Raw genomic sequence first — 24,302 nt, 5'->3', positions numbered from 1 at the left:
GTCAGATTTATTTACCTGGTTTAAATATTTCCATCCTCATTTATTTTTGTCTTCCTATATGTCAAGACACATGTTAAACTCTCTTGCTTTTATTGTACTTTTAGTAATTCTCTTTGTATTTGTAATTAACTGACTATAATACTTTTGAGTCAACATTATTATATGCATAAGGGTCATAACAATTAGATCTTCCCTATAAATTCCACCACACATCAGTATAAAATGCTCTTTCTATTGCTGTGGAGGGAAAAAAGGGCTTTCTGGAATTCTGACAAGCTGGAGGTAGAGATGTCACAAAGGACACCTGGGCTCTGGCTCTCCTTTCTCTTACCAGTCAATGAGAAAATATGGAAGACCAGGTTTTCAGGCCAACATGCCCTGATGCCACAGGACCTGGTGACTCGCATCAGTTAAGAAAGCTGAATTTGGCCAACTTCCTTTAAACTGAGGTACACAGATTGTTGGGCAAATTTCTCCAGAATGGGATTATGAATCCTGAATCTAATGGCTAGCAGAGTAGTAACCTTCTATTTTGCAGAGACCAAGTAATCTGGGGCTGGTCCTGCTGAGAATTCTGGGGCTAAGAGAGTAAGTGGTGTTGTCATGTGCTGTCGCTGTGCCTGCCCTGAGAGGCCACTTTGCTTCCAGTGAGATTATGTGTTCTTGGAGGATGAAATATGTAAATGAATTTATCTTTATTGTGTGTGTGTATATATGTTCGCTTTCTATCAATCCTGACACGCCTGACATAGCACACCCATCTCATATCTTTTACCTTACAATGTATCATCAATATTGTGACATTTGTTTGTATTTGATTCTTATACTTAGCTGCTTTATTTTTATACTTATGTCTCATTTTTATGAATATCATGAATATCATAAATGTAGATTCTGTGTGTTTACCTTATTTTGGAAATTTTTACCTAAAAGGATTTTCTTTCATCTCAATTATCTTAATTGCTATAATTGATATGAATGGGCCTTCTTCTGTCCTTTCCTCTAGGCTTCCTGACTTTTTACTTTTATTATTTAAAAAATTTTTTAAAATTTACATCCAAGTTAGCTAGCATATAATGCAACAATTATTTCAGAAGTAGATTCCTTAATGCCCCCTACCCATTAGGCTTTCTGATTTTTAAATGTTTAAAAGTTTTAAATTTTTGAAACTCTTTTACAGCAGGTTTTTGTACAGTATGGTCTATGTTCTTACATGTATCATTGTGATGGATGATTATATATCTTGTATTTATTTCTACTAGGGTTTAATTCAGGTTAGACATGTTCAAATTTTTACACAAATATTAATGCAGTATTTAACCCAATTTGTGCCTTTATTATCATTAGTTAATAAGAAATATGATAACCCAAGCTACAGCAATAAAAACTACACATTGGCCATAAAGAATTGATACTTAAAAATAACATGTCAAGTAAAGCCTATGTTATGCCTTCTATTCCTAGAATTTTTTTGTTATTGTTGCTTTTGAGTCATTATAGGTTAAATAAAAGATTTTTAAATCAAAATATGATCTCTACCATTCTCTTGTTCTTTGAAGAAATGCCATTAATTCACTGAGTCACTTACTTAACTATGGTGTTGACCATCTCTTCCTTTGGAAGACAGTGAAGTCCCACTCAGTGCACAGGGTTGGTATAAAGTTTCAGTGTGATTATGTATCTAGAGGGGCTCTGAAAGAGCACAGAGCATGAAACAAATGCACACTGGCATTACTACTAAAATTAGGTTGACATTTTATGTGACTCCATAAAGTAATGAAGACATTATGCATGGGATTATATAGGATTTGTAGTTTAGATATAAAAGTGGAACTTGCCAATAACCAAGAGTCATTAGCAAAAAAATAAAAAACCAGGAGACTCTTTTTTAGATGACATGCAGCATGCTTATTACTTGGGTATACCTCATTTCTTCTCATTTATTTACCAGTTTTTTCCTGTTTGATTCACAGTTCATATGGTTTTTTAGGTCTCTTATAGTACCTTATTCGTTGTTCGCCCCCCCCCCCCCAAATTTTGTAGATGAGGAAACTGGAGTTTGGTGAATTAGGGTGATTTCTGCAAATATTGCAGCTTCTATCTACCAATCACCTCATCTATCCAACTATCTAATAGATGAAAGTATTATCTTAAAAGGAATCAAGATAGGATCATACATACCACTGGCTACTTTTATTTTTTTATTTTTTTAATGTTTACTTATTTTGAGAGAGACAGAGCACGAGCAGGGGAGGGGCAGAGAGAGAGGGAGACACAGAATCTGAAGCAGGCTCCAGGCTCTGAGCTGTCAGCACAGAGCCAGGAGAGGGGCTCAAACCTACAAACCTGTGAGATCATGACCTGAGTTGAAGTCAGATGCACAACTGACTGAGCCACCCAGGAACCCCCCAATGGCTACTGTTAAATTAGCTACAAATGTTGTTATATGAAGGCAGTTCTGTGTTTGTGTTTCTTACAGCCATCATTCGTTCAATGTCACTCTCCCTGCAGAACAGAAAAGGAAGGGAGAACGCATGTGTGTTTTCCAAGCCTGTGGCAGAGAATACTTGGGAACTCAATGCGCTAACACTTATGTCTATGTTAGAGTCGTGAGCTTTCTCACTTCTATATGAACTGGAGTAATCCTGAGCTGACTTTCTTTACTCTGGCTTATGCTTAATGAGTTGTTTTGCAGCAGCGCTAACACACAAACAAATCAACTGGGCTCTGAGGCTAGAGATAGGCAGTGCAAGTTAAAACAGAGTAGTTCATGGGCATAGGACTTTTGGCCTGAGCAGACATTTGGTGTCTCATACACTGACAACATACACAGCAGGTAATAGTCCTGGGTGGATGATGATCTGTGGAAAATTGGGAAGGAGATGATTCACAGAAAATTGGGAAGGCCTGAGCTAGAAAGGGGAGAAGTATGAGCTACTGCCTTAGCTGACTTGCAAGCGAGAAGCAGTATTTTAATTTAACATTGTTATACCTAAAGACTTGAGCCTTTTTTTTTTGTCTGTACCAAAATAAGAATGGGTGTCTATTTAAGAATGGCTCCTAAACAAGTACTCTCAACTTGAGGAAGTTTCATGGATAAGGTGGCTATGAAACAAAGACTCTAAAGGCAGTGTTCAGAGGAAATGGCTGTGTCTATCTCAAATACAAGGAGAGGGTCATTACAAAAGAGAAGACTTTGCCACCTTATACTTCCATCCTCACAAATCCTTTCATGTTATGGGTCATTCTCTGAATCTCTTTATTTTGAATGTCATGGAAATGTTTTGAAATTACCTCAATCAATGCAAGTTTTAGATACTTATAAAGCTTATCTGACAGAATTGGTTAAAAAAACTTTAATAGCAAAACTACACAGATTTAGTAATTATCCTTGGGAATGACTTCCAAATTGAAGAGTTGTATGTTATTGTAAAGCTCACCTTAAAAGCAGCAAGTAAATAGCTGTATCATTAAGGTCACATACATGAGCCTGCAGGACAAATGACACAGAAACATAAAGTGTCTAAATGTTCAGCAAAAATGTAATTGAGTCTCAAGAAGAACTTTCAGTGAAAGCATCATTAAGGACTCAAAGAATGATATATCAAAACCAACCTGATGGAAGTGAAAGAATGTGCCTTTGAAAACTATGTCAGATGACACAGAAAGTGGCTCTAATGTTGACAAAAAACTGATGGCATGGTTGCATATGAAGAATTTGAATAAAATTTTCTCATACCACCTGAAGTGGGAAAAAAGCAATACTTCTCAATTTTATATAACATGTAATTGCGTATGTAATGGGTAATACACATTTTATATAATATGATTTAAAATATAACTAACATAATAGATTTCATAGTCTAAGTAGTTATTTATCTATTTCATTAAGGTTGACCTAAAAATGTTTATTTGAAATCGTATTGTGAATTTGGAGAATGGTTATTACATATTCAGAGGCATCCTGTATTTGGTCAAATGCATCATTTACGGCACTCACTATCCCCCCTCGTGTTGGCTTTGGCTTCTTAGCACTCTTCTCCTTTTGTATCCTAGTTTCCATGTTCAACATGCCCTGTGCCTGCCTGTGACCCCAGTCCCACTAGCCAAGAGGAAACATATGATATATGTATCAGATTGAACTGCATATAGTGGTTATTTCTTTGTGACTTTTAAGGCTTCTGGCTCATTAGGAAGCAACCTAGTTTTCATGCCTTGGCTTCTTGTTGAGATTTTCTTAAAAGGATGTGGGGTCTTTACCATCACACACATGATATTAAACAACATTTATAAAGCCAGGACAATGGCTATAGCAAGAAATATGTGGAAGCTTCAATCTTTGCTGATTGAGGCTGACTCTGAATAAGGAAAGATATGATGAGAATGTCAACAACTAATGAGATACTTTGCCAATTCATTGATTAAAATTATACAAAGTTTTTTTAATCCTTGCAAAATCCTGTCCTAACAAAGGCTAAAACACTACCAATAGCAGCTAGTAAACCCTTTAGGCTTCCAATTCAATCTAACAAACCTGTCCCATGAAACTTATTGGAAAAACATTGCTTCTCCCGAGGGCTGGATTCACTCTGCTGATGTGGATTTAAAATACAAACCCTAGAGGAATTCCATACTGTGCACAAAATCATTTTCACAAACATGCAGTTGGAAGTTTGACAAATATTTTCAGATGGAAAAATTATCCTACATTTTGACTTTATTAGTCCTTCAAAAATTTTTTTGGTAACCATTTTCTGTTGTTTTAAAAGCAATTAGGCCAATTAAGCCTGACAGCATGATTTCAAGAGGGATGCTGTGCAAGCCCCTATCCACAATGAGAACCTGCACTGAAGCAAGGAACAGCTGATACATGCAAAGAGATGCAATTCAGGAGTGCTATCTATAAACTCCTTGCCCTTGGGGAGGATAAAGTGGAGTAAAAGATAATGATGATGATTTTGGAATCCTGTTTAGTCCTTTTCAAAGGAAGGAAAGTATTTTAAGAAGCAGTTCCCACCAGTCATCAATGAAGAGATTTGGTATATGGAGCAAGTCTGTGACTGATGCATGAAAGAAAGAGAAAACCCACCAAAATTTCCTTTGTAGGTTACTATTCCAAAGGAAGATCTTTATCCCATAATGTACAGAACTCTGAAAAGAATAGTACCTATGGCAAAACAGGTAATAAGGGGGTCTGGACTTTTATTTTGAAATTGCTAAAAGTGGTTGATTTTATAGAGGCCCAAATTAAGTGTAATTGTGAACTAAGTTCATTTCATGCCTGAATCAGAACAGATAATACAGAAAAATATTCATAGAATATTATAGTGAAGATATATTAACATGGTGATTGACAGTATCAGATTTCATTTGGATAAGTAGTATTGGGTTAAAACCAAGGAGGACAGATAATTTTTTTTTAAATTCTCACAGTTAGAAATATACTTGCTTTGCATGACACCCTCAAGGTCCATTCACTTTGCTACAAATGGCCATATTTCATTCTTTCAAGGGTGTCATGCTAAGCAAAATAAGTCAGGCGGAGAAGGAAAGATACCATATGTTTGCACTCATAGGTCTAACAGGAGAAACCTAACATAGGACCATAGGGAGGGGAAGGCAGAAAGAGAGCTGGGGAGAGAGAGAGGGACACAAATCATGAGATACTACTGAATATTGAAAATGAACCGAGGGCTGAAGGGGGAGGGGGAGAGGGAAAGAGGGTGATGGTCATGGAGGGGGGCACTTCTGGGGAGAAGCACTGGGTATTATATGGAAACCAATTTGACAATAAACTATTATTAAAAAAAACTCACTAAACTCACCACTGATCATGTTTTCAGCACTACTATTCATTCTCAAGTCTCTACCTATGAAGACAGATGATATGCCTCAAGTTTGTGTTTCTTTTCTTCACTTGTTTCTTTCTGTTGCTTAACAAGAATCAGGAGGAGGAGGTGTTGCTTCTATAAGGCAGATCCATTGGCTATTGAAAACTGAACATAATGCCAGGGCCAGTTGGGTGTGATGTATGGATCTGTGGTCCCAGAAGTGAAGAGTGAAACCACAGATCCTCAGAAAATCTTGCTTTTCTTTAAAGACAGGCAACTGACTCATGATCATTCTTTGAGGCAATCTGCATCGGTACCGAGCTCAGTTACAATAGCTAGGGGGCAACTTTAGACAAAGATGATTCTTTTACATCCAAAACACATGAAATTGCATTATTAGCTTTTCTATAAAAATGTAATAATATTGCTTAATCCTAGATAGAAGAGGCACTATAGAAGTCTATACTGCCAGACTTTGAGCTTAGGATAAAATATTCCAAATTCAGCTGCTTTAGGATCACCTGGGAAACTCACTAATTGTATAGCTTCCTGGGCACCACTATAAACCTTAGACCAAAATCTCTGCATTTTCAAAAAATTCCCTATCCCATATAGTCTGGTGGTTCTGTGTCCCACAAAGCTTGAGCACTGCTATTCTCAAGGGTAGTGCTGGAGTGCCTTATGTTGCAAAATATCAATATTTTTAGTGTCTGTTACTTACGTGTAAACCTTAAGAACAAAATCCTTTTCTTCCTTTAATTCTGTGAGTGACTGTAGGACATCCAGGATGCTTAGGACCGCACAACCATATGGTCGCCGGTAATGCAGGTGAGCAGGGCCTTTCTTTGAGTCATTCAGGAGCATCCGGCCTGGAGCACATCAGAAAACACCAGTTAGACTGAGAACTCCATGCTCCTCTTCAGTATCACCTGCCATCCAAGGATGCCAGAGCTCTAGATGCTTAACTTAGAGATACTCTAAATTGGAAGACTAATTTAGGATTGAAGAGAGCCATCCAAGGATGCAGACTCTGTATGTGGAGGAATGCCAAACAGGCCTTTGGGTGGGGCTCTTCCCCTGCACCACATTCAGTTGATCATCCTTATTCTCTACCTTAATATCAACAGTCCATTTATTAATCATATTAGAACGAAACAGTGGTTTTACAAATTTCTTAGAAAAACCGGTGTATTAATAGACTTAAACTACTAACACATATTAAGGATACAAAGTTTAATGTTTTAGCTGCCAGGTAAAAACTATGTATGCAAAGATAATAACAATGTGTTATTCCTTGAACCAAATTTTGCCATCAAGTTGCTCCTGAACCACTGCCAGAGCCAAAGTAGTCTCAGAAAGTGAATGGGAGCTTGCTTTTCCTGCCTACCAAGTCTGTGCCTATAGTGGCAAGAGGACTTGCAAAAACCAAACGGGAACCTCAACAAATGCTTATGAAGTACAGCCAAACAAAACCCAAAAGTATAGCAAAATAGGTGTTTTGCTGGCAAAGGATTAAAAAATATTCTTCGACAAAAAAGATATGCCAGAACCCAAACCTATGGAGGAAGACTTGGTTAGTCATACCCCCCAAATTACACCATACACCTGAAATAAAGCTGAACAAATCAACCACGGGACAGTAGCAAAAATCACTGTTTTCATCTTGGGTGGGGGTGAAAGTGATATACCACACATCTACTGCAGCAAGGACAGTAACTCTAATTTAGTGGAAAATAGCACACATACATACTTTTGGATACAAAATGCAACCAAGGCCATTCACCACCAGTTAAGTTGGCAAGCCTACAACCTGCTATAAATCTCTGAAGTGGAAAGCTGGTACAAAGGCAGGGCATTGTGACGGAAAGAATATGAAAAGTCAGACCCCTTGAAATAAAGAGCTTGGGTCCAAAAACAAGTAGGAAGAAGATTTTAAGTGAAAAATATGCTTTCATCTATGTCAAATGCATAGCTATCATAGCAGTAGAGCCTAAGGTAGAGTTCCAATACAAACTAGACTCTCATCCTGAGACATGACATTGTAGGTAAGAGCTAGGGAGATGATAAAGCTCAAACATAGTAGATACTTATCCCAAGGTGGGCTGGTCTTAGTCATGTGAACGGATAAGGTCAACAGTACCTATTCGTATCACATGCGCAACTATATATAAATCTCTCTTCATATCTTTGCTGCTCAGATCCTAAGAAAAGAAAAAAAAACAAGTAAATTGAGGCAATGAATACATAGAAAATAATAAAAGTTCATTTTTAACCTCACAGTCATTTGCTTTTGTTGCTTTTAGCAGATGTTATAGATGGGGAGGGGGACTAAAGCACACAGTGGTTTAGTGTGTAAGATTTCTGCAGTGAAAGTTTGAATACACTATATGCCTCTGGAACTTCATCTTAATGATAATATTTTTCCAGCTTTTATTGAGAACACCCAACAAGTATGTACAAGAGTTTTCACATTATAAATCACCTTGATATTGCCTTATGCATGTTTATTATAGTATCACATAAAAAACATTTTATAACAAAAGGAGTGTTCAATGCAGAAAAAATAGGAAAACACCAATAAACTTATTAATGATGAACATTCTGAGTTTATTTTTTTACTAATTTTGTGTTTTCTGTTGTCCACAATGATTGTTATATACTAGATATGTTGCCTTGTGAATAGAGTATTCTAGCCTTAATGAAACCTCAATAATTGGATGTCTATTTCTAAATTTAGATATGCATCATCCATATTGAAGTATAATGCTGAAAATAATCTTATCTGGAAAATTCTAAGGGCTTCCTGTAAGTAAACAAATCTGATACAATCAGGAACTTTTAAAATTGGAGTTATGAAGATGACTTTATATATTATTTATGCTAAGACACATTTTGAAATAAAAATTATTATAAAAATCGTGATTACTTATTTATACTTTCATTGTACTTAAAGTAATAAAACACTCTTTGATATATACTCTGTTTTCAGACTTTTCACCAGGTCAACCCGTTGCTCATTCTGAAATACTGTTGTGAGTTAATGATGATTGATGAAATAACCTCTGTCCTTAATGGGGCAGATTCCCAAGAGTTCTCTTTTGCTTCTAAAGAAAAGGTCCCTTAGTTTCCTTTCCTTCCTATTTTTCATCTTTTGATTGGTCCCAGAGTCTTTTCTCTTTTTAGTAAAAGCCAGGAAAGGGACAATCTAGTGGCAGTTATAACTTCGAATGAGCCTTGAAATCCAGAGTCTCCATGTTTGTTTTATTTTTATACCTTGTTGCAGGGTTAGGACCAGGGTGAGGCAAGCAAGGCATCTAAGGTGCAAAGCTTAAGGAGGTCTCACCCTCAGGGTTCTGGGCTTCACTTGCCTCCCTGCAGTCCCAGCTCTGCCCCGTGGTACAGGCCAAAACATAGGAAAGGAAAGGAGACATTACAAAGTAATGTGCAAGGGTGAAATTGAAACTTTTAGATTCTAAATGGTTATAATGTTTCACCAAATTCTTGGTGGAATAATGAAACATGCTTATAATGAAATAGGTTAGAAAATACAAAGAAATATTTTTACATGAAAGATGTCTTTTGATATTGAAAAAGGATGGTTTAGGCTCCATTTCACCAATTCTTTTAATTTAGAAATGTGACTTAAGACAGTATCTTCAAAATATCACTGAATTTTGACACTTATTAAAAATAGCTACTAAATAAGTAAAAATTAAAAACCAGATTACCACTTATATGTGCTTTTTTGGGGAATGAAAAATATCTATTTACTGAAAGATATAGAAATGCTTGACACATTTCAAAATGAAATGGTTCCTCTACGTAGCTTGGACTGTGTTAATCCAAACTATCAAATAACCAGTGTAATTACTAATCCCTGTATCTCAGAATTCAAGCCAGTTACCAAAGATGGTCAAACACTAATCAGATCAGTTGTACACATAAGCACAGGACCTCTCTCTTGGCTCTCAGTACATGGAAGACACAAAAGTTAAAGATAATTTATGGTATTTTCCAAGTAGTTCCAAGTAGGGGCCCTGTCTGACCATGTTGTACATGGTACCCAGAACTCTCTGTGGTATTTATTTGAAGTGAATAAATATATAATGGCAATATTCAGTACAAAAACCATTTTAAATAAAATTATTGTGAGTCCCAAGTAATTTCAACGTCAAATTTCAATGTGAAAGCTACCTTATTAAGCATAAATGTATGGTTAAACACAGTTAACACAGAGTTAGTAAACATACAGTCTTTAAGACTAAGTACCAAGTATGACTATCCATGTTAAAACATTCACAAGACTTGTAAAACCAAGATGGGAGGAGGGATTCCCACCATTCATCTGGTGAGTGGAATTTGAATTTAGATTTACTCACTGGGGCATACACTCCAATACTACTCAGGGTTCAGCATCTTTTTAAAAATAATATTTTAAATGTTTATTTAATATCACCTGATGAGTAGATCAAGAAGATGTGGTATATATATATATATACAATGGAGTATTACATGGCCACGAGAAAGAATGAAATATGGCCATTTGTAGGAAAGTGGATGGACCTCGAGGGTGTCATGCTAAGTCAGGCGGAGAAGGACAGATACCATATGTTTGCACTCATAGGTCTAACAGGAGAACAGGAGAAACCTAATGGAGGACCAGGGGGAGGGGAAGAGGGAAAGAGAGTTGGGGAGAGAGAGGGACACAAAACTTGAGAGACTATTGGATACTGAAAATGAACTGAGGGTTGAAGGGGAAGGGGGCGGGGGGAAAGAGGTGGTGGTAATGGAGGAGGGCACTTGTGGGGAAGAGCACTGGGTGTTGTATGGAAACCAATTTGACAATAAACTATTTAAAAAATAAATAAATAAAAATAAAGCATCAAAAAATGTTTATTTATATTTGAGAGAAAGAGACAGTGTGCAAGTGGGGGGCAGGGTTGAGGGCAGAGAGACAGAGACAGAATCTGAATCAGGCTCCAGGTTCCAAGCTATTAGCACAGAGCCCCATACAGGGCTTAAATTCACAAGCCATGAGATTGTGACCTGAGCTGAAGTCAGTCAACTGACTGAGCCACCCAGGTGCCCCTCAGGGCTCAGCATCTTAGACTCAGTAAATGATGTTCTATTCAAAACATGGAAAAGCCAACTCACTTTCCTGTGCCTGAACTGCCCTTTTTCTGTAGAGATAATGGGATTTATAAATATAAAAGAAAGCCAATTTGTTCATACTTATGCTACAGAAGAAGTAGAAGAGTATAAATAAATATAGAAAATCTAATGACAATGAAAGCAGGGAAAATAGCACAAGTTTATTTTCTGAGTTGGTCACCCAAATATAAAAAATAAACATATCTATTTAGTTATGAAACAAATCATTAGGGAGGCCTCAGTATGTGCCAGGCCTTGTATGTGAATTACTGGATATTGAATAATGAGTAAATTCACAGACACATTCTCACACACTCATACACATAGCCATTGTTTATCATGAAAGTCAGCAAAATCCTCACTGTATTTGTATTAGACATTCACATAAATACAAAAACACCTCATTCTTGATAAAATTCTTCCTGGACAGGAAGCTCTGAAATCTTACAAGAGCAGAAAAAAACACAAGTTTTACAGAGAAAAAGGCTAAACCATGAATAATGTGCTGGTCTGTAATGTGGCTTTGAAGTCTGCTTATGTAGTCCACGGCTATACCACCTGAACGCGCCCGATCTCGTCTGAAGTCTGCTTATGTAATCCTGCAAAACCACAGCTTGTATTGTCCCCTCTTCTTACGCGGAGGTAAGCGAACAGGTTGGCATCGGCCACAGCTCTGGCTGCATTTTTGTGCATTTACTCTCAAACTCTGTAGCACATATGTCAATCTGGAAAACTCCTTCAGCCCACAGGAGGAACTCAAGTCTTAAGTGAGAAAATAGGTTCCACCAAAATTATTATTTCATATAGCTTAAAGTAAAACATGAAAATTCTGGCTAACATGATCTTATTAAAAAATTTTATGTGCTTTGTAAAAATTTCTCAAATCACTTTTTGGGGTCTTAAAAAATCCAGGGTGGTACTGCAAAGAAAACTACAGAAGTGGTATTTTTAGCAGCCTGTGTCTTCCCATTGAGGCAGAATAAGTGCACATCATGAATGTTATGTGCATCTTTGATTTATAAAGTCAGAGTATAGCTTAGGCCTCTGGGCCCATACAGATAATTAAAATGCTGCAAAATGAAAATTTTGATTTACTGTAATTACATTGAAACATCATCATAATTAAGTTCATTTTTCAAGAGACAAGGACTGCACTCCTGATATTCAAGGACAGCACATGCACAAAGCTCTCTGTTCCTACCATGCCAAAGAACAAGGAATCAATGATTTCTTTTTCTGCTTTAACCAAATAATATCAGAGAACCAGGATCTAGAAAGACTTCTCACAGTAACTGAGGCATTCTAGATAGATGGGCGTCTCATTTCTTTCTAATTTTGTTTCAGAAAAATGGCCTTGAGATTATCTCAGTGTTTAGACACTCCCACTTCAGAAGCTTTCACCCAATATTCTAACCTAAATCCAATTAACTGCAACGTGTACTCTTTCCCTTGTTCTTTTCCTACTGAAGAAAGTGTTGATTTTCCCAGATTAAACCATTGCACCTCCCTTTTCTGCCTTCATAGGTCTGCTTTACCTACTCTTTCTTCCTGTATTATCTCATAAGGTTTAAAGGCTGAGCTCAAAGATGGATAAAAAAATCACTTTAGTTTTACTCATAAATCTTTCTGTACACTTGGAGCATTTTCAATAGAAGCAATCCCTGTGAAAGTGGCTTCTGATTCTGCAGTAACATTGTTTGAGGTTTTGAAAGATAAAGTTGTAGTAAATGAGCAAAAAAGTCAGGTAAACAAATCCAATTTTATTTTTCAGAGAAAGTCATATATCAGATGCATAGGTAAGTACCATTTATGTCTAAGAGGCACAATGTAAGCTTTGAGCCTCCTGACTGTCACCCATCAACCATACACCACACATAAGGGCAGTGGCACTGTGAGACTATCGCACCTTCTTTCATTAATGGGTCTTAATGCATCTTAGTATCACTGAAGCAGATCAAAGAATCCATGAGAGTCAAAACTGGTTTAAAAGTGTAACATAGTTTTGTTTTTTCTTTCAGCAAGTAAATTAACTTAAATAAACAAAACTGCACACTTAGTTTTTTAAAATAAAATTTACTAAATCAGAATCAACCTGAAGAATTCACAAGGCAATGTAGTATAGTGAGGCTGAGCACTTTCCATAAGAAGATTACTAAACCTTCTCTGAGCTGATGAGTATGATCTTAGAGACCATCATGACAGCATGGTTATCTGGAAAAAATGAAAGTATAGATCATAGCAGGAAAAGACCCTCCATTTGGTATGTGAGAGAGATGAACTACTTAGTTTGTCTCTCTTTCCATGCACTCTGCACTCACTAAAAAACTGCAAAGCTGTAAATCTAGTGGATGCCGTTAGAGAAACTATACTTCTACATCAGAGAAATTCCCAGTGACCTTAAATAAGAATATTAAGAAAGACTTTTCTTAAGTTTTGTCTATTCTGTTAAATAGCCTATAAAATCTACAGTAGTTTAAACGTACTTGATTATATTTCTTTAATAAAAATTCAATTAAAAATTGTAGCTGATTTTGGTTTTAAGTATTTCGTTAAAACCTGACAGAAACATAAATGAGATCCTATTCTCCCCATTATGTGGGGAAGTAAGAATAAATGCTTGTTTCCAGGGTGACAATATCCACACAGCAGGCCCCTGGCTAGAGTCAACAGCAGAGAAGGGAAAGAGAATTTGCACATACTGTAAAAAGGGCACACATTCGTTCTATCTTCTCTGGGTTCCTTGGCCCACCATTCTTGTTCAGTCTCACCAGAAACCGCTCACTGAAATGTAGGAGAGAGAGACAGAGAAATGTAAGGTACCACATGCTCCAGAACAAATAAAAAGGGCATTTATAGGGAAACCCTAAACACTTTCAGAACAGCTCATAGTTACAGGCAAGGCCAAAAGTACATGTCTCGTGGCAGGACACTATTTTTCTTGCCAAGCAGCATGCACTGAACACTATACACTGCCTAATGGCTATGGTTTATTTGCTGGTTGTGGCTCTTCTCTCCCTAAAGGTGTGTGCTCCCTGAGGGAAGCAATGAAGATGTTACCTAATATTTTTTCCAAATACCCCCAAAGCTCTAGTCATAACGCCAAGCCCATAACAAACATACACATTCTCTGATATGAACACACAGATCATAAAAATATTCATCATACTAGAGCCAAAAGAATCTACACTACCCAGTTTATGTCTTCCTATATAACTCTTAAGAATCATTTTAGTACTAAGGAAAAAAATGGTAAGGGACTTACAAAAATTTGGGCAAAACGTCAAAGAGAAACAATGCATTACAACTAAAGTTACAATCAGAATTTAATAGGGTGATTACAATATTTTATTCCCCAAACAACACAGGTTAATTCCTGAAGGAAACTGCTGGATTAAAAAACCCGAGACACAGTGTTTGTGACATCCAGAGGTGTCTCTTCACTCTCTCACTCTGGCCTGCTCCTGCCTAGCTCAATTTCCCACCTCTTCATCCCAAGGCTCCCCACCAACTGCAACAGGAAAACCGAGCCATGGAAGACTAAGTATGTGATTCTAAAAGTAATTTATTTCTCCTGTGCCTACAGTCATGTACTTGCTACATATATGTGGTATCAGTTAAAAGGTCAGTATTAAAATATTATATTAGAATTAGAAGATATGATATCAACGTCACAGGTTACTTACTTTGTTCATGTATTCATTTTGTTCATTTAGTCAACAAATAGTTGTTAAATTCTGTGTGCTAAATATGGGAATACAAATGGGAACAAGACACATACAAGGTACTTTTCTTCATAGAGCTTGTGGTCCTGGTAGACAACTACATATGCAGAAATGAAGCTCAGAAATTATTTGGGCCAGGTATAAACTTGAGACTTTTTAAGCCAGGGGATTGGAAGGGAATAAAGAGAAAATGTTCACAGGAGAAAGAAAAAAAAAAAACCAAATGGCTTTGGTTGGAATCCTGAGGGACATTGATATTTAGGAAATAGGCAAAATAAGTAGAGCTGGCAAAGTAGACACATGGGGACAAACAGAAGAACAAGAAAAATAAGGAGGATGACGGGATGTTATATTAGTCAAGAAAAGAGAATGTCCAAATAAGGAGTGAGAGGTCATAGAGATCAAAAGCCATTGAGAATCAATGTCCCATGCCAGTTCAGAACAGAGACTAGTATGATTCTTGCAATAAATGTTTTAGTGGAATGGTGGAGAAAGAGCCCAGTGTGAGGAGTAAGAAGTGAGAAGGCCGAAACAGTGAGTCTAGACTACTCTTTAATGAATAACTATGAACTTGAAGTGATGAATTCATAGATAAATGGTCATGCTGGGGTGAGGGAGGCCTAATTAACTGTCAATAAAGGCACTAAAATTCAGCAAAGGAGCATAGTAATTTCAACAATTGGTGCTTAACAATTCATATGAAAAAAACTAAACTGATCCTTGCCTATAAGGCAATTAACTTGAATGGATCCTAGGCCTAAATATAGGGGCTAACACTATAAAACTGTAAGAAGAAAACACAGGAGAGGGGTGCCTGGGTGGGTCAGTTGGTTAGGTGTTCGACTTCAGTTCAGGTCATGATCTCACAGTTGGGTTCAAGTCCTGCATCGGCCTCTGTGCTGACAGCTCAGAGCTTGGAGCCTGCTTTGGATTTTGTGTGTGTGTGTGTGTGTGTGTGTGTGTGTCTCCATCTGCCCCTCCCCTGCTTGTGCTCTGTCTCTCTCTGTCTTTCAAAAATAAATAAAAATGTTAAAAAATTTTTATTAAAAAAACAGGAGAAAAATGAAGAGAAGTACATATGTATATTTTTAGTCACATTTGTTATTTCCATATTTATTTAATAGAAAAAAATCTTTGTGATCTGAGATTATTAAGCAAATATCAGGAATCACAACATAATGATAAACTGAACTTTATCAAAATTAAAACTATCTACTCTTGGAAAGACACTGTTAAGAAAGTGAAAAGACTATTATAGACTGATAAAAATATTTACACTCATCTAAGAAAGGACTGTATGGAGAACATATTGAGTTCCGAGAGTTCTTTATAAGTAATAACTCAATTTAAAAATGGACAAAAGATCTGAATAGACCTTCACCAAAGAACATACAGGGATGGCAAATAAGCTTAAGAAAACATTAATCATTAGAGAAATGAACATTAAAAGCACACTGAGATACCACTACACACCTATTAGAATGGCTAAAATTAAATATTAAATATACCAAGGGATGGTGAGAATGTAGAGCAACTAGACCTCTTATAAACTGTTGAGGGGAATGCAAAATGGTACAGCCACTTTAGAAAACAGCCTGACAGTTTCTTATAAAGTTAAACATATACTTATTATATGACCCAACAATTCTACTCTTAGGTATTTACTCAGGAGAAATGAAAACTATGTCCACAGAGAGACTTATATGTAAATATTTGTAGCAGCTTTATTCCTAATAGACAGGAACTGTAAAGAACCCAAATGTCCAAAAGGAGATAACTGGACAATCCATATAATGGAATATCTATACAATGGCATATCATTTCACAATGAAAAGAACCACTGAGATGTATAATAATGTGGATGAATCTTAAAAACATATGCTAAGTGAAAGAAACCAATCAATCACAAAAGACCATATATTGTATGTCTTCACCTATATTATAATTGATGGAAACTAGATCAGGAATTGCCATGGCTGAGGAAGGAGGGCAGGGATTGACTGCAAAGGTGCATGAAGGAACTTTCTAAGGTGATGAAAAGTTCTACTTCTTGAATATGGTGGTGGTCTCACAACTATAAATTTGTCAAAACTCACCAAACTATGTATTAAAAAGAGTAAACTTTACACAAATTACAGTTCAACAGCTTGACTTCAAAAAAAGATGGGATGCACCAAAGAACACTTACTTTCTTAAAAATTATTTTTTAATGTTTATTTATTTTGAAAGAGAGGGAGTCACAGCATGAGCAGGGGAGGGGTAGAGAAAGGGAGACACAGAAGCAGGCTCCAGGCTCTGAGCTGTTAGCACAGAGCCCGATGTAGGGCTCAAACTCATGAACTGAGATATCATGACCTGAGCTGACGTCAGATGCTTATCCAACTGAGCCATCCAGGCACCCCAGGAATACTTATTTATAATAGGACAATGTTAGAAGATGATGAGATACTGAAGACAGAGGAAAGACAGAAAATAACTGGCAAAGGAAAAACAGGTTCCCACGTCCTTGGAGAACTGAATCAAGGAAAGAATGCAGGAGGAAGCAATAGGTGTACAAATAAGTTTGTTTTAGCAATGGAAAGTTGAGGTTTATCAGAGAAATAGGAAACTAGAACATCAAAGTAACATTTTTCTGTCCGTTACTGTAGTTGATCTATTCTAATATGTGTATAATGCATTTAACAATACCCCAGGTAGCTCTTTTTTTTTCCATAATATTTTATTGTCAAATTGTTTTCCATACAACACCCAGTGCTCTTCCCCTTAAGTGCCCTCCACCATCACCACCACCTCTTTTCCCCCCTCCGCCTTCCCCTTCAACCCTCAGTTCATTCTCAGCATTCAATAGTCTCTCAAGTTTTGCATCCCTCTCTCTCCCCAACTCTCTCTCCCTCCTCCGCTCCCCCTGGTTCTCCTGATATAGGAGTATAAAAACATTTTTGGGAAGTTTATGTCTTTATCATTACTTCTATACTCTTCTTTGAAGGAACACCTGCAACAGCTCTCATTCTCACACTACCAATCTCTGTGAATCTCCCAAGGGCAGATGTCTATCAAGGAGGCTGCTGTTTGGAGCTGCTAGATACCCCCAGAGAAGTGTGTGGTTTGGAGAGGCTACATCAAGCTCTGGTCCAAAGATAAAAGGGTATATAAAACAAATTCCTAAGTGGCAGCGTTGCTGGCCCCATCAGAATCCAAGAACTTAGCTTTCTCCTCAACAGTGAGAGGAGGCCCCTGAGTTCTTACTGTGCCCACATGACCTTCAAATTTCCTAGAGTCTTTCATGCTTCTGGTTTCACCTTGGCCTTCTTCACAATTTGTGAAACTAAAAAGAACTATTTTTTTTTTTTCATTTCATTGGGCTTTGGGAATACATATAATTATTTCCTGTTTTGCTATCTTCTCAGGTATGATAAACAAATGATGCTTTCTATTAACATTCAAACTATCTGAATGCAAATATCTATCCAATGTTTCTTGAAGTGGTCAACAAAGTGGGAAATTCTGCATTATAAACACAATTAAACAGGTTTCTACCCTCTAGGACCTCTCAGAGGCTTAAAATACTATGTGTTTTAAATACCAAATGAGACAGGTAACATTGACTCCACAAGCTGCTTTTGTGTAAGGCAGTGGAATCTGTACAAAGTTTGATAAATGCTGATTGGATCTATTTGCCAACCAGAGCTACAGATTTTCTCAAGGTATGAAAGGAACTGTGGCCAAAAGAGTAAAATTTATTCCTGAGATTTTACAAACATCCTCTATATGAGAGCAAAATATCAATTTTTCCCTAAAAGAGAAAACTCCAATTCTTTCAAAAGAAAAACAAGACGGTGTTAAATTCTTACTCTTCAATAAGCAACATTATGAGAGCTGCTCTGGATTTAGTTGTCTTTATGATGAGCTATGTATGAATAGCATATGAAGTTACATTAATTTCATAACTTCACATTACTGAGCAAGTTGCCACAAATGAATTCTATAATTTGAATCTGTGACAAAGTCTACTGGTGTCTTAATTTTAAGATCACTTGATTTTATGAAAGTTCTAACTCACACATTCATGTACATCGCCATGTGTGGTAATTTATGCATCCCTCAAAGCAAATGTTCGGTGACCGCCAAAGATGTACCAATCTATGCTGAAGCAGAAAAAGTCTTTGATATTTAGGGAAAGTATTTCCTGAAGACTCTGTTTTGGAAATATAACCATGCTCCTCAAATAAATTCAGAGGAATTCTCTCAACTCTTTCAATTTAGTCTTCATGTTTCTCATTTGGTCCTCTGTGGAGATGGATGACAACTACTTAGTATCTTTCTCATGATAACTTCCCAGGTGCTTAAAAAAGGACAAGTAGACCCAGGTGGTACGACACAGTACAATACAACAGATTAAATAATCTCTAGTATTTCCTCAAAGATTCATTTTCCAATTTAGGTCACTTGGTTTATTTCTCAAATTCTTCAAGTTTTCCCGCTGTGTTCTGAAGCACAAGAGCAAAAATGTGTATAGAGGGGTTTCATAAAGGCAAATCAGTACTGTGGTTTTCAAATTTTTTAGCATCAGCTTTTTTCTTTTCAACAAAACCTTACACTGTTCAGTATATGAAAGATTTATAAAGAAAGCTACTTTGATTGAATCAAAGGGAGGGGAAACAGGGGAAGGAGTTCTCCCTACTTAGGTCTCTTTGCTAACCACCACCTGTCCCTGAGACACTTCAGGGCTCCAAAGAGCATTTTATAACTATGAGTACAATTCAAGGATTCTTTCAAGCCTTCTTCTCTCCTTTTCATTCTTTCAACAAGCATTCATGAACCTCTACCATATTCCAGAAACTGAGCTCAATACTGGGAATAGAGAAATGAAATGGTCCCTCCCTATCCTCAAGGTTTTGAGCCTACTTAAAGATCCACATAAAGCCAAAATTACAATGCAATGTGAAAGTGCTAAAGTTACACAGAAAGGGACTGCAGACAAGTTCTACTGGCATTAGGGTAGACTGCCCAAAGGAGATACCATAAAGGATTCTTGCAATACTGCCAGGCTTTCAGTTTGGTAAAGGGTAAAGTTAGAGATGAAGAAAAGGAGATTTCAGGAGAGTGCTCCAAGTGCAGACTCTCAGAGGTCTGAGGCAACTTGATGGTGGGAAGGCTCCAGGCATGAATTAGGAGGGCACTTGGAAAGCTGGGGAGTGATCAAAAGTGCTATGCAACAGAGTGGACAAATCTACAGTGTGGACTTACATATGAGGGTTCTCCAAACTTGGCTATTATCAAGAGTAACTGGTAGTTTATTAACATGAAGATTCCTGGATTCCATCGCAGGTCTTCTGGATCAGAATCTCTAGAGGAAAGGACTCAGAGAAGACTTCTGGAGAGAATCCATGAATCTATATATTTTTTAAAGTCTCATTTGTTAGGATCAGCAAGTTTGGAAAACCCCATTATAGGTCTTATAGAGGCCCGGGAAGTTCAACTATGAGAAGCAATGTCGATATCTTAAGTCTTTAGGATGATCACTTGAGCCACAATGTTGAAGGCAAATTGGTAATATAGAAAATACTCAAAAGATAAGTGGAGTAGTCCCAGCAAGTTAGGATGCAGTTTGGAAACAGAAGACAGGGACCTGATTTGAGATATAAGCTGACCACATGTGGCACTTGATTGAATGTGGTAGTCAACCAGGGAAGATATAAAGTTCAGATGTGTATGCTAAATTTGAAGTCTCTGTGGGATATGTAGGTGAACCAAAAACAGGCTGATAAAAAGCCCAAGTCTAAAGTTCAGGGAAAAGACATGGGTGGGAGACCCAGCTCTGGGTCCTTATCATTTGCTGTAGCAGCAGTCATGGCAGCCACTTAATGAATATTTTTTATATAGCAGGCATTGTTAAAAGTGTTTCTTTTCTTGCCTTTTTTTCTTATATTTAATCTTATAATAGGTATTTAATCTCTGAAGAAACAGAGTCAAAGGGGTAAAATTCCTGGCTTGAGATCAGAAAGTAGAGAGAGAATGATCAAGTTGGAATTCTAATCTGAATTTGTTTGACTTTAAAGCCCATGCTTTATCTGTATTTCATCCTATGAAATGAGCACTGGAAAAAAAGTGGCCCTGGAGGGAGGAGGGATTCTATGGGTAATGATGCAAACTACATCTGCCCTGGAGACACATAGTGTCTGCATCACATGGGCTCCCAGAGGTGTTACCTGAAGAAAATCCAGATAGCTCCATAATCTCTATTACCCATATAGGGCACCTGATTCTTTTGCTTAGAAAATTTACACCAAAATCTCATTTCAGCACTGCTGGTGACACCTAGTTTATTTGAAGTTTATGGCATTCACACCCAGGAGACTGAGAGGTGATAGGAACCATGGTTTGCCTGATTTGGAACAAGCAGAGACTCAACTGACAAACAATCCCAGGAAACAGATTCTTTTCATTTTCTCTAAAAGCAAAAGAGACACATGAGTAAACATGTTATCACGTATTCTTGAACATTTATAATAGCATTTTTCTAATTATATAGCCCCTAAAGGGTCTTCAGAAATCACGTACTTCTCATGAAATTGAAATAAATGGTAACTCAATGATCAGTTATGTGGAAATCTATGGTTATTTTTACTCTAATGATTTATGCTCGCAAACTAGGATCTGGCTCAGGGCACCTGGGTGGCTCAGTTGGTTAAGTGTCTGGCTTTGGCTCAGGTCATCATTTCATGGTTCATGGTTCGTGGGTTCGAGCCCTGCATCGGGCTCTGTGCTGACAGCTAGCTCAGAGCCTGGAGCCTGCTTCAGATTCTGTATCTCCTTCTCTCTCTGACCCTCCCCTGATTCTAACAATAAAAAACACATAGGTAAATAAATGGGGGGCGCAATGAGGGTGAGTCTCTGCTGACACGACAGCACAATGCTAAGTCGGTTCATTTTTGCCATCTCCAACATTCAAGTCATAATGCTTCTAAGAAAGGTGTACATTCGTATGGGGAAATTGGGAGGCAGGAAGACTGACCCTGACTCCATTTATGTGTTTTGCTAATCTATGGGGTCTAAAGAAGTGCCACCCTTTTATATTTCTCAGCTGAAGGTCAAGCAGTCTGAAGTGTCAGAGAAAAGTACTCATACTAGCCTTGATGCCAAACAAGCAATGTTAGAACAGTGGCTGCTTCTCTGTGTACAGAACAGCTCTTTTGTCTGGTATAGACAAATCCACTTTTCATAGGTAGGTCCTTTGTAACTTCCAAACAGTAGCCCAGATTATCATTCACATTGACAATCTTTTGTTCTGTGCTTTCCAGTTCTTTATTCAGAATGTGAATATTCCTGTCCTTTTAACCCAGACTCAGTAGTTCTGCAAGAAACTAGTAAATGAAGGCTGAAAAAACCAGTTTAGTTAAGAACTCTTTCATCAAGTGTACAGAAAGAATGCTACCTCATAATTTATCTTACTGTACTTAAATATGTGGCCAAGGATTATCACAGAAAAATAAAGCATTTAAGAGCAAATAACTGATAACATGATCCAATGTTTTCCTATTTATTTATTATAATGTTTTCCAATTTATTTACTATGCAAACTGGGAAGACTTAAATGCTCAGGTGTGCTTTCTCTCTAAGGCTTCATGTAAAAACATTTTCTAGGCAGTAATATAGAAAAATGACTGTCTTTTATGAAAGTTCATACTCCACATAATCCAATCATGGTTTCCTAATGCATATTCTACTAACTTAAAAAGGATTGCCTCCAAAATTCACTCTTTCACTAGTAGGATCTGACGGCAAGCAAAACAAACTTTGAACAAACATTACTCTCTCCAGGAAGTCAGTGCATAAGACTTCCCAGTCTTCACAGTTACATTTTGGAATTTTTACACAGCATAATGGAAATGAAACAAACACACACCAAGGTTTTGAACAGGATGAGAGCATTATAAACATGTATACTACATTTTAGAGTTAATCAGGATCTTCTCATACATTACCTCATGTAATTCACAGGAACCTGGCACGAGCACTCCAAATTTTCCCTGGAAAGAGTTATCTACCTGATCCTATTGCTCTCTTTCTTCATCAACCTCATTCACATTGAAAATCTTTTCTGTGCTTTCCAGTTTTTTATTCAGAATGTGAATATTTCTGTCCTTTTAAATTTTATTCCTTTACTCACTGCACATTTTCTCTGTTTAGCATCATATAGAGTAGGAAGAATATATATTCACAGATGTAAGAAAAATACCACTTGCCTGAGTTTTTTCATAGTCTGCTATACAACACAAACACACACACAATCACACATACAAACACACTCCTACAGATCTGGCCTACTGTAACTATATAAGTCCTCTATGGATATCAGAATACACATTATTTATACCTCTTGTTTGTGTCATTATTTCTGCTGATATTTCTGTGTTTCAATGAGGCAAGGTTTTTATGCTTAATATATTATATGTCAAGAGGGAATCCTGATGGAAATAGTAGAGTTTATAGGGACCAAAGTAAATATACACAGGAGAAACAGAAAAATCCTGACTGTTTTTCCTGAGTAGAAGCTAGAAGACTGAGCCAACTTAAAGTCAAATGAATCCATAATATGTCAGATAATTTACTAGACATTTTCTAAGCTTTTAAAGAATAAGACTGAGAAATCCCAGGAAAAATGTCAAGAAACAAGAGCCAATAAAGATTTCAAAAGTACTAAATTTTAGGCTTTTCCCATGATTTGGCTATTGTTGACAGTGCTGCTATGAACATTGGGGTACATGTGCCCCTATGCATCAGCACTCCTGTATCCCTTGGGTAAATTCCTAGCAGTGCTGTTGTTGGGTCATAGGGGAGTTCTATTGATAGTTTTTTGAGGAAATTCCACACTGTTTTCCAGAGTGGCTGCACCAGTTTACATTCCCACCAACAGTGTAGGAGGGTGCCCGTCTCTCAACACCCTCACCAGCATCTATAGTCTTTTGATTTGTTCATTTTAGCCACTCTGACTGGCGTGAGGTGGTATCTCAGTGTGGTTTTGATTTGTATTTCACTGATGATGAGTGATGTTGAGCATCGTTTCATGTACCTGTAGGCCATCTGGATGTCCTCTTTGGAGAAGTGTCTGTTTATGTCTTCTTCCAATTCTTCACTGGTTTATTTGATTTTTGGGTGTGGAGTTTGGTGAGTTCCTTATGGATTTTTGGATACTAGCCCTTTATTTGATATGTCATTTGCAACTATCTTTTCCCATTTCATTGGTTGCCTATTAGTTTTCTTGATTGTTTCCTTTGCAGTGCAGAAGCTTTTTTATCTTGATGAGGTCAACAATAGCCAAATCATGGAAAGAGCCTAAATGTCCATCATCTGATGCATGGATCAAGAAGATGTGGTATATATATATACAATGGAGTACTACATGGCCACGAGAAAGAATGAAATATGGCCATTTGTAGCAAGGTGGATGGACCTCCAGGGTGTCATCCTAAGCGAAATAAGTCAGGCAGAAAAGGACAGATACCATATGTTTGCACTCATAGGTCTAACAGGAGAACAGGAGAAACCTAATGGAGAACCAGAGTGAGGGGAAGAGGGAAAGAGAGTTGGGGAGAGA

At 37.2% G+C, this 24,302-nt stretch overlaps 1 protein-coding gene and 1 long non-coding RNA gene across 2 annotated transcripts in view; one reads left to right on the top strand and one right to left on the bottom strand.

Annotated features, from left to right (window-relative positions):
* The window catches only part of DOCK3 (dedicator of cytokinesis 3), a 351,466-nt gene that overhangs the window by 122,390 nt on the left and 204,774 nt on the right, over positions 1–24,302 (bottom strand). Inside the window, exons 8-10 of the mRNA XM_029916016.1 lie at positions 13,682–13,763; positions 7,972–8,032; positions 6,553–6,700 (exon numbers count right to left, since the gene is read on the bottom strand). Of these exons, the coding sequence (XP_029771876.1) occupies positions 6,553–6,700; positions 7,972–8,032; positions 13,682–13,763 (291 nt within the window). The remainder of the gene's footprint in view (positions 1–6,552; positions 6,701–7,971; positions 8,033–13,681; positions 13,764–24,302) is intronic.
* On the top strand, positions 5,128–14,627 carry LOC115273120. Its single transcript, XR_003900697.1, has 4 exons — positions 5,128–5,181; positions 8,569–8,636; positions 11,413–11,624; positions 14,348–14,627. It is a non-coding gene; the product is annotated as an uncharacterized LOC115273120 (long non-coding RNA).

Source organism: Suricata suricatta, chromosome 12 (assembly GCF_006229205.1).
Source record: "Suricata suricatta isolate VVHF042 chromosome 12, meerkat_22Aug2017_6uvM2_HiC, whole genome shotgun sequence".
Classification (NCBI taxonomy): domain Eukaryota; kingdom Metazoa; phylum Chordata; class Mammalia; order Carnivora; family Herpestidae; genus Suricata; species Suricata suricatta.
The sequence above is the reverse complement of the archived record's forward strand: the minus strand, read 5'-3'. Positions and strand labels throughout refer to the sequence as shown.